The following is a 14,925-nucleotide window of genomic DNA, read 5'->3' as shown; positions in this document are numbered from 1 at the left end:
TTAATTAATAAAAATTTACAGAATTAACAAAAAACTTAAATGTTTAAAATTAAAACCTCCTTTGTTTCTTTAATTCATTATGTATTTCCCTCTTTCTCATTTTTGTAAGTATGCAAACGAGTATGCGTATATTATGTACACGTACTACATGCATGTATATATATACATATGCATTTACGTATATATATATGTATACTCACCAAAGCTGCTTACTCTTTCAAAAAAATTTTCTAAATTGTGTTGAGTACGCATTCTGTCCTCAAAAACGGGAAAAGCATGCCTTCCAAAAATAACAAGCCAAATTTGTTCCACGCGTTTTAAATGCTTTGTTACAAAAAAAAAACGAATTAAGAAAAAACGAACACTTTCGCAAAAAAAAGGAGCACTTTCTCGCAAAAAAAGGGAACAATTTTTTTCGCGTATATAAATGTGAACAGTTACGCGTATACAAAAATGAATAACTCCACTTGCAAAAAGATAAGCAACTTTGCTCGCATTCAAAAAAAAAAATTATGCATATAAAACAATTTGCGTACGTATTTTTCAACGAAGAAAATAGGAAAAAACAAAAAACAAAAAAAAAAACAAAAAAAAGAGACGAACATGCACTCTCAACGTATAAGTTCACTCATACGTTGCGTGTGCGCATTTTTCTTCTTTTCTATTTTTCTATTTTTGTGCTTCTGCATTTTTGCATTTTTGTATTTCTACATTTCTGCATTTTTTGCCTTTCGCTGGTATCTACATATGTGTACAATGTGCTATTTTTTTTTGTGGGTGCATAAGGGCTTGCACAAAAGCACATATGGTGCATGCACTTATGTGATGTACTTTTTGTGCAAATGCAGGTAATTAACGTACACGGGGAGGAATATATAAAAACGCAAATGCATACGTGAATAGGTCCATATACGTATTGCTAATTTAAACAACGCATATGCGAACTTTTACGAAAAAAAAAAAAAAAAACGTACACTACATGAAGGTATGAAAGAATTTCTGCTGCTGCTGCTGTTTTTTAAAGTGAAAATTTTGGAAGGTTAAAAAAAAAACGCGCATGAATTAATTAATTGCACTCCACACGCCTTTTTTTTTTTAACACTTTTTTTTTTTTTTGCGTGCCTTTTTAAAAATAAAAAAAAAAATAGGTAACCATAAATGCAGGCAATGCTGATGCAATTTACGCACAAGGTGAATTTTAAACGGGTTTTAATTAAACACAAACTTTTGCAAAACTTACGATTTTGAATCTTGTGAAGGGAAATTCACTAATTTTAATTTACAATTACATACAAAATTAATAAAAAAAACACAGCACTCTCAGGTGTTTTTTTTACATTTGCATACATACGAAAGGGAACACACAAAATTGTGCACGCATACGTAAACCGCGCACGTTTATGTATACTTGTAGAGGTGACAATTATACACTTGCTTCTTCACTCATTGCATACGTATTTTTTAAAAAATTCAGTGAACAGGTTTGGGGAAAAGGAACAAAAAATTGCATTACACTGCAAAACGGTTTGATGCGATTGGCTGCTCTTTGCCACGACGCAGTATATACTTATAAAAAAAAAAAAAAGGATGAACAACGTAGTTGTAACAAAAGGTGGGACATACATATGTAGCGGTACATATATTACTTAGGGGGTAAGGTTTATATCACTGGTGACTGCTTTTAACACACAAAACGTGCGCGCACGTCAGTGGGCACATGTTAAAAACAAATCTGATTTGCAGTTAAACCAAATATCCATTTACGTGAGTTATGTGTTTGATTAAGTAAAACAAATTGGACACACATGTGCGCATACACATATGCATAAGAGAGGGCGCATGTATACACACACATATGCATATAAATACTTTAATTAAAGACACAAAATAAAAAAATTGAATTCAGTTTTGCCTCATTAACGGAAGCGCGAATGAGTATTTGCGTGAACAGTCACAAAAAGTGTTTTAAAAAAAATTTTAAAACTTTAAGTGTGTAAAAAAAAAAAGAAGGAATTAAAAGGACTATATATGTTGTGCATGCGTTTATGTATGTGGCTCATTATGTTGTAAACACGAATATAAGTTGTCATTGTTGTGCTGTCGTGAAGAACCCTTGCAAAGCCGCTTAATTTTTGAATGCATGGAGTTGAATACAGAGGTGCGAGCGTGTATACACGTAAGCATGTGCGAGCGCGCGCGTCAGCAATCACACGTTAACACGTACGTGTACACGTACATGTAAATGTAAATGCAAACGCAAATGCAGAGCAAACGCAAATGCAGAGCAAACGCAACTGCAAAGCAAACGCAACTGCAAAGCAAACGCAACTGCAGGGCAAACGCAAGCGCTAACGCATAAAGGTGCGCGCCCACTAACAGAGGTTTACATGTACATACTTATGTCGCATGGCTCATGTGGGGGAGGCAAAGTTGCCTTAAATAATTTTTAATTCGTTGAACAAGTTTACAATGAAGAACATAAAAAAGGCTAATAAAAAAAAAAAAAAAAAATGAAAGTGCATTTAAATTGTTGCTGTGAATTTTTTGTAAACAACACATGCTATGCGATGTTAAATTTAATTGCATATATATACACGGATGTATACATATCTACCATCACGCATATGCGTACGTACATGTAATGCAACGTTCGCGCAAAAATTGTACCATGTAAAAGTGAGTTCTCGCAAGCCCTGGGTACGCAAATGGCTTAAGGTATTAAAATTTATGTTCTCTTCTCTCGAGCGCGCGAATGAAAAAAAATTACGTAAAACGGCGCACGCCGTGCGGTGTAGCGGGGGGCGGCAAAACGGCGAAGTGGTGAAGCGGTAAAGCGGCAAAGCGGCAAAGCGGTGAAACACATTTACAACTTTTTTTGGCCGAAATTACATGTGCACGAATGTACATAATCTCTCCCTTTGCGCATATACGCATTGGGGTGCTAAGAGGAGGGGAGTTGTGTAAAAAAAAAAATTAATTCGTGAAAATGGCATGACTTGAATGTACGCAAAAAGGAGCACTTTTTAAAAGAGGGGCGTGGAAGGAAGGCAGAGGTTTGCCATCAGGAACGTTGCAAAAGAGATGTATAAGTTAAAAATGCAGCTATGTACTCTACGTACAAAGCAGTTACTCACATGTACACTGTGTTCGCCTATATGTACGTACGTGTATATCTGCAGGTACACGCGGGAGTACACAATAACAGTACCGGCGTTACGTACGGTACACGGCTAAAGGAGTTTTACACTATACAGAGGTGAAACTTTACACTAATTAGGCAGTACATAAAATATAGGCATATCTGCGGGTAAGAGAGGAGGGGAGTTGTACACAGGTATATGTAGAAATTGTACGAGCCCACGTAAATATGAATAATATTTAGATAAACACGAATTCATGACTTTGCTTTGTGCAAGGGTCAAAAATTAGGGCTTGTAAAAAAAAAAAAAAAAAAGCAAAACATCGTTGCAACTTTTTTTTCCTTTTCAGTTCAACATTTTTCTTTAGCGAAATATTTAACTATAAAAAAAAAAAAAAAATTGCAGATGTGATGTATCTTGTGGGTAAAAGTTACATCTTTTCTGTTCACGAAAGAAACAGATGGAGGGGAGTAAATTACAAGTTTCTAAATCTGACTTGTACGCAGTGTACATGTAACATGTACCATATATTGCATGTATACGTTTTACGTTTGTGCTTTTTTTTTCGTTTGTGTTATGGTTAAAGCTTTTTCTCTCGTTTGGCCATCACGCGAATGTACGTAATTATTATTACGTTACGTTGTGTCACGTCACACTGCCTTGCTCTCGTTAACCTTTTTTTATTTTTTTCATTTTTATCAAGTTTGTTTTTTTTTAGTTACAAAAACCCTTCTGCGTAACTTCGTTAATGTGTTTAATCAATCGGTGAATCAATCAATCGGTTAATTGGTTAATCGGTTATTCGGTTAAGCAGTTAAGCGGTTAAATTTTTTTTTTCTGTGTTAACTTTTTTCTTCCGTTTGTTGCCAAGGTTTATTGCAACTTTTTTCTTTCACGTGTATAAGCGTGCATATGTACAACTTTATGCTTCACATAAAATGAGTACACGCTGGCACATGTGCTCGTCATATAAATAGGAGTTCCTTTTTTCACCTTCATTCCAATTTCGTTCACTTGTTTATTTTCTTTTTCTCACCTTTTTCTTCTTCCGCCGATGTTGTTGTTGTTGTTCTTCTTTTTTTGTTTTTTTTTTTTTTTCAATTGCTTACATGAACATGAACGCGAATTTTTTTCCCCCTTTTTTTTCTGTGACACATTTCGTTTTTTTCAGCGCTTTAACTTTTTATTTGGCCTTGCCACTCTGTTCTTTCCGCCTGGTGTAGGGGGTGAACAGAACGTGAGCACGAGTGCGCACATATGCGCCAGCATGGATGTATATATACACATATACATATTATATACCTTATGTACATCCTAACGTGCACGCTCATTTTTGTGCTCCTTCGAACACTCGTGCGCCCGCGATGTACCACCGAACAACTGCCACTTTGCAAGCGAATGAGGCCCTTTTTTTTCCCCACCACTTGATTAAGCGCCGCGCCGTTGTATACACTGCTTCGATAGTGTACTACACCTACGTAGGCATATATATACGTGCACCTATGTCCCTATATGTGCATATAAAAAAAAAAAAACTTGCAAGGTACGACTTACACTGTACTTTTTTGCCTTTACGTAATCAGCAACATTGTGCATATAAGAGGAAAAAATTATTTTATTTTACAGTCCATCTGTATACCTTTCCTTTCCTCTTAACTACCGCGCAACTTTTTTTTTTTTTTTTTTTTCCTACCTACTTCTTATCATTTCACCACGAGAACGCTTCAGTGTTCACCTTTTGACCTGCTTTTCGCCAAATCTTCCTTTCAGACCTTCCTGCGCGTTGTTCCCTTGGCTTTTCTGTTTATTTTTCCCCTTTTTTCTCACGCAATAAAGAACAAAGGGGTGAACGCGCCTAAGCGCACGAACGCAAGCGCCTACACACGCGTATACATGCGTACACCTGCACAAATCTACTTTCCTGCGCATGCAGCCCTCTGGGAAAGCCCGCATAGTTCCCTTCAGCGCTACCCCAACCTCTGTTTAAACTGCCTAAATAGCGCATCACGCAGAGTGAAAAAAAATTATATACATATGTACATGTAAGCACATATAAACGAAATGAACAAACCGCGCACACGTATTGGGTAGCGGTACTAGCCCATGTGCTCTGCCTCGCTCTCTACGATGCACTTTAGCATGTACTGTGCGGTGCATTTTAGCATGTTCTCTAAGGTGCACTCTACCAAGCTATTCTTACCCTCCCCCGTTTGCAACACCATTCCGTGCAAACCGTCCGTGAAAAAAAAAAAAAAATGTTTCCCAATTTGCGATAATGCAGGTTTACATTTTTTCTCGCAGTGACCAAACACATGTGGTGCACACTGTGCTGTATGTGCGGGCTCCTGCGCAGGGGCCACAGTCGCGACAGCTACCTGTGCAGAGCGCGCGGTGGTGGTGCACGCAAATGTTTATAAAAATCGGCAGGCTCATCTTTAACGTAACTGAATGTGGCATAAGTCAAAACTCTAACCGTGAGTGCACACCCGCGCGCCACTTCCAACAACACGCGCACGCCACTTCCAACCACACGCGTGCGCCACTTCCAACCACGCGCTTTCTTCCCTTTTGTGAGGCGCACTCTGCTCCGTTCCACCGCGTCACACGTTTGACCCAACCGAAAGTGCCTGTGCATGGATCAGGTATGTGCAAAAGTTGCACGTCGTGGACTCATCCTTTGTAACATTATGATTTGTACAGGTTATCCTTTCATCACTTAGGGATAAAAAAATATTTACTATGCCCATTTCGTTGGCTATTTTCCTTGCCTGGTCATACAAAAAAACGAGGGGCTTTCCATACTTGTCGTTTCTTACTTCTATATCGTTCATGCTTAGGCCGTACTTGGAAATGGAGCTTAAACCGCGCCCCATAGACTTCAAAATCGCTTCTTTAGCTGCGAACTTTTTGCTTACATGGATAGCCAGCTTTAGTGTGCAATTTGTAGTTAGCCTCTGCGCGAGACTCCGCTGCGAGTGCTCACGGCAGTCCCCACCGCGATCCACTTTGTCATCCCCGTTACTCAATTGGTCAATCAAATGGTCCCCCAGTTTGTCACTCCCCACCGCTTCCCCGAGGTGTCCCTGAACCAACTCCCGCAGCTCAAGCGAGCTCAGAACCTTCCGTAAGAAAAAAGCTCCACTTCCCTTTTGCAAAATTTTGTAAATTCTGTTCACATTCAAAATATCCGTGCCAAGCCCAATAACGTAATGGGAGTAAAAGGTTTGTGTATAATGATGGAACTTAAGATACTTACCTATCAGGTCTTCTTCTATGTCCATAAATTCGTTGTACTCCTTGGCATTGTTTACATGATCCTTGTTTGTTAGATGTATTAATCCGTGGAGAACGTACAACGGTAACCGTTGGTTGACGCAGAAAAGGGTTCTAAACAGTTTGTTCACACCTCGTGGGGGCAGCTCCCCCTGGTCGCTCTGCTGGTCGTTGCAGTTGTCCAGTGTGGACACACCGCCAACTTTGCCAGCATCGTCACTTCCGCCGCTTTGATCGCCTAACAGCCCCTTCTCGTACTTAACCCTGGCCAGCACACACTCCCTGCTTATGTACGCGGGGCACAAGTAAATATCGCCTGATCTCAACCCCCTCCTGCCAGGTAGGTCGCCATCTGTCAACTCACAACTAGGAGAAACACCTTCCCCATTCTGCACATAATGCAACAGAGAAATGACATCAGTCGGCTCATCCTTTCCCCTGTGAGTCCTGTTCAACTCCTTCATCTCGTTTAAACTCACAAACGTTATGTTCAGTTGAAAATCTTCAAATCGGATTAGCTGGATAAGTTTTCTCACATCTTTTTCAAAATGGGCAAGGTCGATGGGTATTTCCGTCTGATTATTTACAATTTCGAGGAGGGCATTTCGTTCGTAGTTTTCTGCCCACACGGTGTCACTCCTACCGTATACGCTGCTGAGTATGTTGCCGTATGTGCGGCCCTCCTCCCCTAATGCCCTCCTCACCACATTGCTGTTTATCCGGTTAAACATCTCTTCGTCATTCTCCCCAACCATGTGCATTTTACCTAACCTGTTCATGCAACTTGCTCTTTTCCATTTTGACTCTTTCCCTAGGAGACATATTTTTCCAATTGCTTTTTCCCGACACTGAAAATTATGAATGTAAAAATTACGCGCGGCTGATTTGGGGTCCTTTCCCCGCATTAGTTTTAGCTTTAGCTTCTTAACCTGGTGGACAGAGATGATGCCTCCCGGGGGATTATGCACCCTTGCTTTGGAGCAGTCTCGATAAAGACAACTAAAAGGTGCCCTTCGTTGTGAAGAAGAACAATATGTGGATGCGCATGGGGAGATATAATTCCTACCATCGGGCGGATGCCCCATTTGGATGCAACTTTTTTTCTTTGTCATCCCTAGCGAGTGCACCCCGTTTGGGACCTTCTGCTTCTTCACAAAAACGAGCCAATAGAAAAATAACACTTTTACTACTTTCGTGCAGGCATTCCTTATTTTGTGGGCAGCAGAACCCGGCATTATAATTGGGTCCGATCTTCTGAGGTGAGCTCCAGTTATTACCCTGCACAGCTACACATATGTACGCGTTTGTACTGATGTGTTTTTAACTCTTCTCCGATGCAGATGTGCCGGGGCATTCACAAACCGCCCTCATAGGTATATACCCCTCCCCCCCCTTCCTGCGTATGTGCATGAACACCTTGGGCATGTACCTACAACTGAAGTGCGGCGCCTGAGCAAATCACTTTGGGTGGGGGGGAAATCCCAGTCAACTTTTGGCAAGCGCGTGTGTCGCACGTGTAACGAGAAAAGAAAACGGATTGACAATCCTACCATTTGGCAACAAATAGAGATATTTATTTATTTATTTTATTTTATTTTTTTTTTTTCTCTCTGCTGACATGTCGCATACGACTTCACAACGGCGTAACCCACCAGCACCATTCCGTTGCTACGAAGGACGTCACTCAGAAAAGCGCCCCCCACCCTCGAGTCAACAGATCAGCATACCCCCTCGCATCGAAGGTGTGACGTTCTTCCTGGTTTCTCGCTTGTAACGGAGGAACAATTTGGGAACGAAAAAAAAAAAGGGAAAAAAAATACTCTTTTCAGATTAACCTCCGTCATAATGCGGTTCCTCATTTTTAATGATGAAACGGGTGAGAAGGGACTCGCCCGGGGCGGAAAAGCGACACAGCGGCAATGCGGCAACAGGCACCCGGGAGAGGGTCGGCTTACACGGGTGTATGGGGGCAACAACACATGTACTAAAGCAGCCCATTGGATTGACTCCCTTCCATTTGAAGCTCCACCGTATGTGTGAACCTCCCCCACGGAACGATGTTCTCACGAATAACCAGCCGAGCTTATCTTCACCTCGATGTCATTCCGGCACAGTGATGTTACACCCACCCTTGACGGTATTTTCTTCTTCACCCAACATGGAGGCAATAAGGTGGGAGCCAATGAAGACCGTAATGCATTAGCGAACTGGGAAGGGGTAGCATATAGGAATCGAATTGCTCATCCATCACATTTGTTGTGCCGCTACTACACGTGCGAAACGTTGAAGCGTCCGAATACTTGCATGTGTGTGCAGCGGTGCGTGGATGTACCTTCTACTCACCTTGTGGCAAAAATGACGCAACGGAGGTACGATGGTGACGAAAAAATGAGCGTGAAAGATTCATGCTCACCACGCCCCCCACTTTTGAGAAGTCTCCCTGACAGCGCACACATATGTACATAACAACCCCCATTTAATAAGCTGTCAAAGTGAGCGCCTTTTCGATAAGCTTGTAATGTTACGTAATGTCTGTGGGTGCCCCGTCATGGGAGTGTGTGGGGGAGTATAACTCACGGGTGTGTCATCACCTGTTAGTGACTCTGTTAGTGACGCCTACACCGGATGAGCAATACGTACTTATTTGCGACCTCGCCTCTTATGTCTTTTTGGAAGCTTTCGAAACACCCATAGGTGCAGTTGTGTGCAAGGCAGGGTGGACATAACGAAACGCAGCAACGATTTTTTTTTTTTTTTCAACAATGTTGTTGAGACTTCAGTAAGGCTTCCTTATTATTTTATTTTATTTTTTTTTTTACACCTTCCATTTGCCAATGTAGCAATTTTTATTTTCCTTTCATACTCCTTTGCATCACTTCACTTCCAATCGATGTTGCCCCCTTGCTGATATGAAAGAAGCCATTTTGTGTGTTATCTGTGAATGGGGGTAGGGGATGGTGATAAACATATGCACACAAGTTTGTACACATTCGCATTTTTTTTTTTTTTTTTTTTTTTGGTCCACATTTTGTTAATTTTAAGCAATTTTTTTCGCCACTTTGCCATTTGGTCTTATGCCCCTCGCGCACAAATTTACAGTTTGTAAAAATTGGCAGACACATATGAAAAAAGGGGTAGACTGACACGGGCGAGCTGCACAGCGGCGGTCTTTTGCTGAATCTGAGGGAAGTATTACATCCATCAGAAATTCCCTCACGTGTGTAGATAAACGCTGTCATACTTTGGAGTTCCCCCCCCAGCTCTCTCCTATTTCCACTCCAAACGAGCGAAACGATGAGTCGGCAAACGAATGGATATCTCAGAAAAAGGGATCCCCCGGAAGAGGCATATCAAACAGACGTCCTCATTGTTGGGGCAAACACAGGAGGACTTTTACTCTCTCTCGACCTCGCAAGAAAAAATATAAACCACTTGGTGATAAACTCGTGCGACAGAAACAAAAAAGAAGTAAACGGAGAAGATATTAGTGAGCAATATGTACTCTACCCTAGAACGTTGGAAATTTTTCATGATTTGAATATCCTGTCAGAAGTACGAAATAGAAGCTTAAAACTGACAGGAGTTAGTTTCTATGTTGGAAACAAATTAATAAATCAGACGGACAAAACTTTTTTTCAAAGTTGCAATGGGTCAACATCGTACATGTTAAGTATAAACAAGACCACGCTGAATAATATCCTGCGAAGAAAATTGGCTTCCATCAATTCGGACGCGGTGCAGGATGGCACCATCCTGTGGGGGCTCAGTCAGAGATGCCCCTCAACGTGCACGAGGGGAAAAAGGTGCCGTAAAGATAAGGGCGCCGCTGATCTGCACGCACATTTGGGCCATCAACAGGGGGAAAAAAAAAACGTGAAAGGGAGAAGCACAAATGGAAGAAGCAAAAATGGAAGAAGCAGAAATGGAGGAAGCAGAAATGGAGGAAGCAAAAATGGAAGAAGCAGAAATAAAAGCGGAAGCTGTAGCGACGTGAAAAAGATGTACACCCTTCCCTCCCTGCTTAAGAGAAGGCAAGGCAAAGAGAGCGGTCACCTCAGCGGGGAAAAAAAAAAATTCACCCCGAGGGGAAGCCAACGCAACTCGTCCAGCAGCAGCTGTAGCGATCACAACGAAAATTACACAAATTGTTTGCAAGCAAACTCAGAAAATTCGTTAGACAGATACCAATTTCAGAGCTCATCTAGCGATACGAGCTCCAGCTTTTCGACTCCCATGTATGGAGACCACTCTGGGAATAGCACCTGCGAAAATGGTTTCTTTCAAAATTGTTCGAGGTCCCCCCTAAACAGACTACCTACTGAGGATCATAGGAGAGCTACACCTACGGTACATGTGCGGTTGGTAAAGGACACCAAAAGGGAGACAAAACACCACACAAGTAACTACGTAGAAGTGCCCCATGATCGTAAAAAATCCGACAAAGGAATGCACAGTACTGTTGAACCCATAGTGGGAAAAAAAACGTGGGGAAAGGGGTTTTTCTTTTGGGGGGAAAGGGGCAAGAATGGCGCGGTCGAGAAAAATGCACACGATGACTCATTAGGGGGAAAACCCACAACGGATGCATCAACGGGGGGTTCGCCAACCAGCGACACCCAACCAAGTGAGCACCAACCAAGTGAGCACCAACCAAGTGAGCACCAACCAAGTGAGCACCAACCTAGTGAGGACCGACCAAAAAAACCGCTGCACTGCTCAATTAGGAGCAAATTCATAGTCGGCGTTGATGGGAGAAAATCTTCAATCAGAAAACTAGCAAACATAAAAATGGAAGAGAAGGCAAGCCAACCAATCGAATACATATCTGTGGATGTGTGCGCCAAATGGAATATCGACATGAGTCACTACAACTTAACCCTGGTTCAGTCGGAGCATGGCTTGGCCACCTGCTTCCCCATTCTCACAGATATGCGAAATATTTACAAGCAAAATTTTTACTGTAATGATGAGGCATTCGCTCACGTCATTGAACGAACTAAGGAGGCGTATACCTTCAAAGGGGACTTCCCCCAGGGTGGTTCTTCGCTTAAAAGGGTGCACCCTGTTGGGAGAGTGTCTCGTTCGTTTGGGGGGCAACCCACAGAAGGGCGAACCGCAACGAGCCAGCCACGTCAGCCGCGTCAGCCGAGTCAGCCGCGTCAACCACTTCAATCACGACAGCCACTTCAATCACGACAGCCGCGTCAATCATGTCTACTGCGAAATGGCCTTGCCGGGAGAACTGCCAAGGAGGCTCCCCCGCCGAGAGGCAGCAGGAGGGGGACCAATCTAGGGGGGGATGAAGACTCAGCCAATTGGGGAAATGACGCCACCACAGAGGAAGGGTCGCAAAGGGAATCGAAAAGAAGTCCACGGGAAGACTCGCAAGATGAACCTGTGCAGACCCCCATCGGAAAATATCCACGTGACCCCCACAAACGGGAACAAGAAGCGGAGACTACAAACTCGCAGAGGTTAGGTCACGACCCAACTACACCCCCCCCATATGAAGATACACCCAATTTAATTACACCATGTGATGCACATACAGATAAACCAACCGAGAATGGGATTGACCCGATTGGATCCCCCGCTAGTGACACATCAGAGTGCCTATCCTCAGGGGGACCTCAAAATGGTCATACCGAACGAGGGAACAACCAATCGAGCGGGGGCACTCCACACGGGGGGTCTAACAACTCCGTTTTGTCAGAAGAAGTTTTTGTTGAAGAGGACCCCTCTCGCTGGGGCCAAAATGAAGCACCTGAGGGGCACCCTGTTAAGAGCCATCAGGTTAGGGCTAAGACTGATGGGGATAAATGGAGGGAAAGCTACGTGACAGATATGGACAGGGGTCATCCCTCCAATCCCAACGATGAGAATAAAATTGAGGAGAGTGATGCATCTGCATGGGGACGCCACCCCAATGGTGCGGCCCACTCGGAGGGGAGTAGGACGTGGTCACAGAGCAGTGATAGCACCGTAGGAGAAAAACAACACGACGATAATGTTGTAGGAGAAAATACAAACGTAGGGGATGCTTTCCCAAAGGGAGGGGAAAATAAATGTGCGAACGGACAATTCAGGAGGGGAATTTCCCAAGGTGAGAAACTGTGGGGAAGTCCCTGGGAAGATGGCCCTGAAATGTGCGCCACGAATGGAACTCCCCCCAAAGGGAAGCGGCACATCAGGGGCGATCATTCAGGCGATCATTCGAGGGACCAATCGAGAGACCACTCGCGGAACCAATCGAGGGACCACTCGAGAGACCACTCTCGGAACCAATCGCGGAACCACCCAAGTGATAACAACGCGAACGTGTTCTCCGACGCAGTGAGCAACAACTCAGGGTGTACCTCCACCCGCAATTCCGCGCTTGCCATACGCAGGGGAGGCTACAACTGGCACTTGACCATATGTAGGCGAGCAAACAAACACTCGAATGAAAAATCGATCTGCCGAATGAAACAAACAAACAAATTGCATCACATGGAAGTGATCCATTTGATTGAAAAAATTTTCCCAAATGTAAAAATATTTTATATATACAATTTGAAGAGAGGAATTCACAGAGACCAAATGTGTGAGGAGTTCTATAGACATGGGATCATCCTAGCAGGGGAATCCAACTGCATGTACAACCCCATGTTTAGCGTAAGCATCAACCTGACAGTACATGATGTATACAGCATTGGGTGGAAATTAAAATATCTCATTGATTATAATTCATCGCCCATCCTATTGGAGGCATATCAGAAGGAGAGACAATTCATTTCTCAGAAGGTCTTATCATGGAGTAGTGAAATGATTCAGTTTTTTTTTTATTGAATAATATCTCGAGTTACTATTTTTCCTTCTTCCTGAATTGCTGTGCCAGGACGATTAGCAAGATCACTTCCACTTGCAACGTTTTGGACAGAGTTTACAAGAAAACGTTTATGTTGCAGAGTGACTACTACAGATTAGGCCTTGTACACACCTCCGCTCAACTCACAAGCAGGCACTTCATGTGTGCAGATCGGCCAAGGAACTGCGTCCTCAGATGTGTCACCCTGTACAGTAACAGCTATCAGCAAAATAACACTGTTCGGCTGTATGACTACTTGGGGGGACATGCACATACCTTAATTTTGTGCATATGCCAAATGAACCCCTCCCGAATTTGTGCTTGCAAAATGGGTCTCACAGAGGGGTTCCCGGGAATAATGAACCCGTTTTCATCCAAAGGGGGGGCAGGAAGTTCCCACCACGGTTGCTCCTACCGCGGTTGCTCCCACTACGGTTGCTCCCATCACGGTTGCCCCCACCACGGTTGCTCCCACCACGGTTGCTCCCACCACGATGAGGACGCCTTTGACAAGCTGACTAAAATTGGCAGACTGACTTACGGCGCCATGGCCAGGGGGAGAAGTGGCTCACCGCTCAGCATCCTCTGGGTTGTGTGCGGTGGACAAAAAAACGAGTTCACACGCAGATACTCTATCGTCAGTGCGGGCACCGACACGAACGCGAGTATCACCAGGAATGGAAATGCTCTCTCGGCCATCCTTTCTATTGTATGCCCCCAGATGATGCACAGAGCCACCATCCAAAGTGGAGACACTCCACTGAGTACCCTTCTTACCAAAATAAGGGCCACCAAAAACCTGGGAAGACAAACTATCCTCTACGACTTCATGAGCGACTTCCAGAGGCAGCTAAACATCAAAATAGGTGCACCCTGCGTTCCCACCGATTTGTGCAGGTCCAGATCAGCCATGTACATTTTTGTTCGTCCCGACATGCACATAACGCACATGAATTATGTGAACGACGAGAAGGAGGTTACGGCCTTCCTCGATTATGTGTACAGCTTTTACGGCTAAGGGGTGAGCAAGCAGAACACATCGCTGCCAGCCCCATCATAGAGATCAACCATATTATATGGTGCCAATTTTTGTGAAATTTCCTTCCCTTTTTATGCCCGCATAATCGCATCAGCACTGATTTGCGTACGCTTCCTAACACGCGAGTGACAACTTTTTTTTTTTTTTTTTCCCCCACCACCTGCCCCTACACACGCATAACTAAGGCGATGTCCTAATTTGTTATCCCTCTCGAAAGGAAACAACCCGCAAGGAGAATCCCACCTCCACTGTTATTCTCCACGATTATCCTCCACCGACATGTTAAAATTCAAGATGAGTGCGCGAAAAAATGAAGAATGGCACATTTTTCACGTCTGATTTTTGTTTTTTTTTGGGGGGGGGCATCATTTAGCCTTTTTACACACACATATAAAAATGTTTAGTTATTTTTATGTAAAAATAATATGACAAAACAAGAAAAAGGAATGTTACAAAAAAGGGCTGAATAAACAGATAATTTGCGCACAATGGTACGCATCCTTCGCGTACACATAGCGATGCTGTTCATACAACAGAGGGAAAAGAATTAATAAGTTTTAAAAGATTAACTGGGGTTACACTTTCCCTCTATCCCTCTATCCCTCTTTTTTTTTTTTTTTTTTTAC

General features: G+C 43.2%; 2 protein-coding genes across 2 annotated transcripts; one reads left to right on the top strand and one right to left on the bottom strand.

Annotated features, from left to right (window-relative positions):
* Window positions 1–5,740: 5,740 nt before the first annotated feature.
* Window positions 5,741–6,802, bottom strand: PCYB_053460 (holo-(acyl-carrier protein) synthase; the record flags this gene model as incomplete). Its single annotated transcript, XM_004221227.1, has 1 exon — window positions 5,741–6,802. A coding segment is annotated over one exon (1,062 nt), but the record flags the coding sequence as incomplete, so codon positions are not given.
* Window positions 6,803–9,707: 2,905 nt separating this feature from the next.
* Window positions 9,708–14,278, top strand: PCYB_053450 (hypothetical protein; the record flags this gene model as incomplete). Its single annotated transcript, XM_004221226.1, has 6 exons — window positions 9,708–10,221; window positions 10,825–11,299; window positions 11,341–11,377; window positions 12,258–13,225; window positions 13,255–13,545; window positions 13,903–14,278. The coding sequence occupies 3 exons, from the start codon at window positions 9,708–9,710 to the stop codon at window positions 11,375–11,377; spliced, it is 1,026 nt and encodes a 341-aa protein (XP_004221274.1). The 3' UTR covers window positions 12,258–13,225; window positions 13,255–13,545; window positions 13,903–14,278.
* Window positions 14,279–14,925: the final 647 nt, after the last annotated feature.

Source organism: Plasmodium cynomolgi, chromosome 5 (assembly GCF_000321355.1).
Source record: "Plasmodium cynomolgi strain B DNA, chromosome 5, whole genome shotgun sequence".
In the NCBI taxonomy this organism is placed as follows: Eukaryota; Apicomplexa; class Aconoidasida; order Haemosporida; family Plasmodiidae; genus Plasmodium; species Plasmodium cynomolgi.
This window is presented reverse-complemented; position numbering and strand designations above follow the sequence as displayed.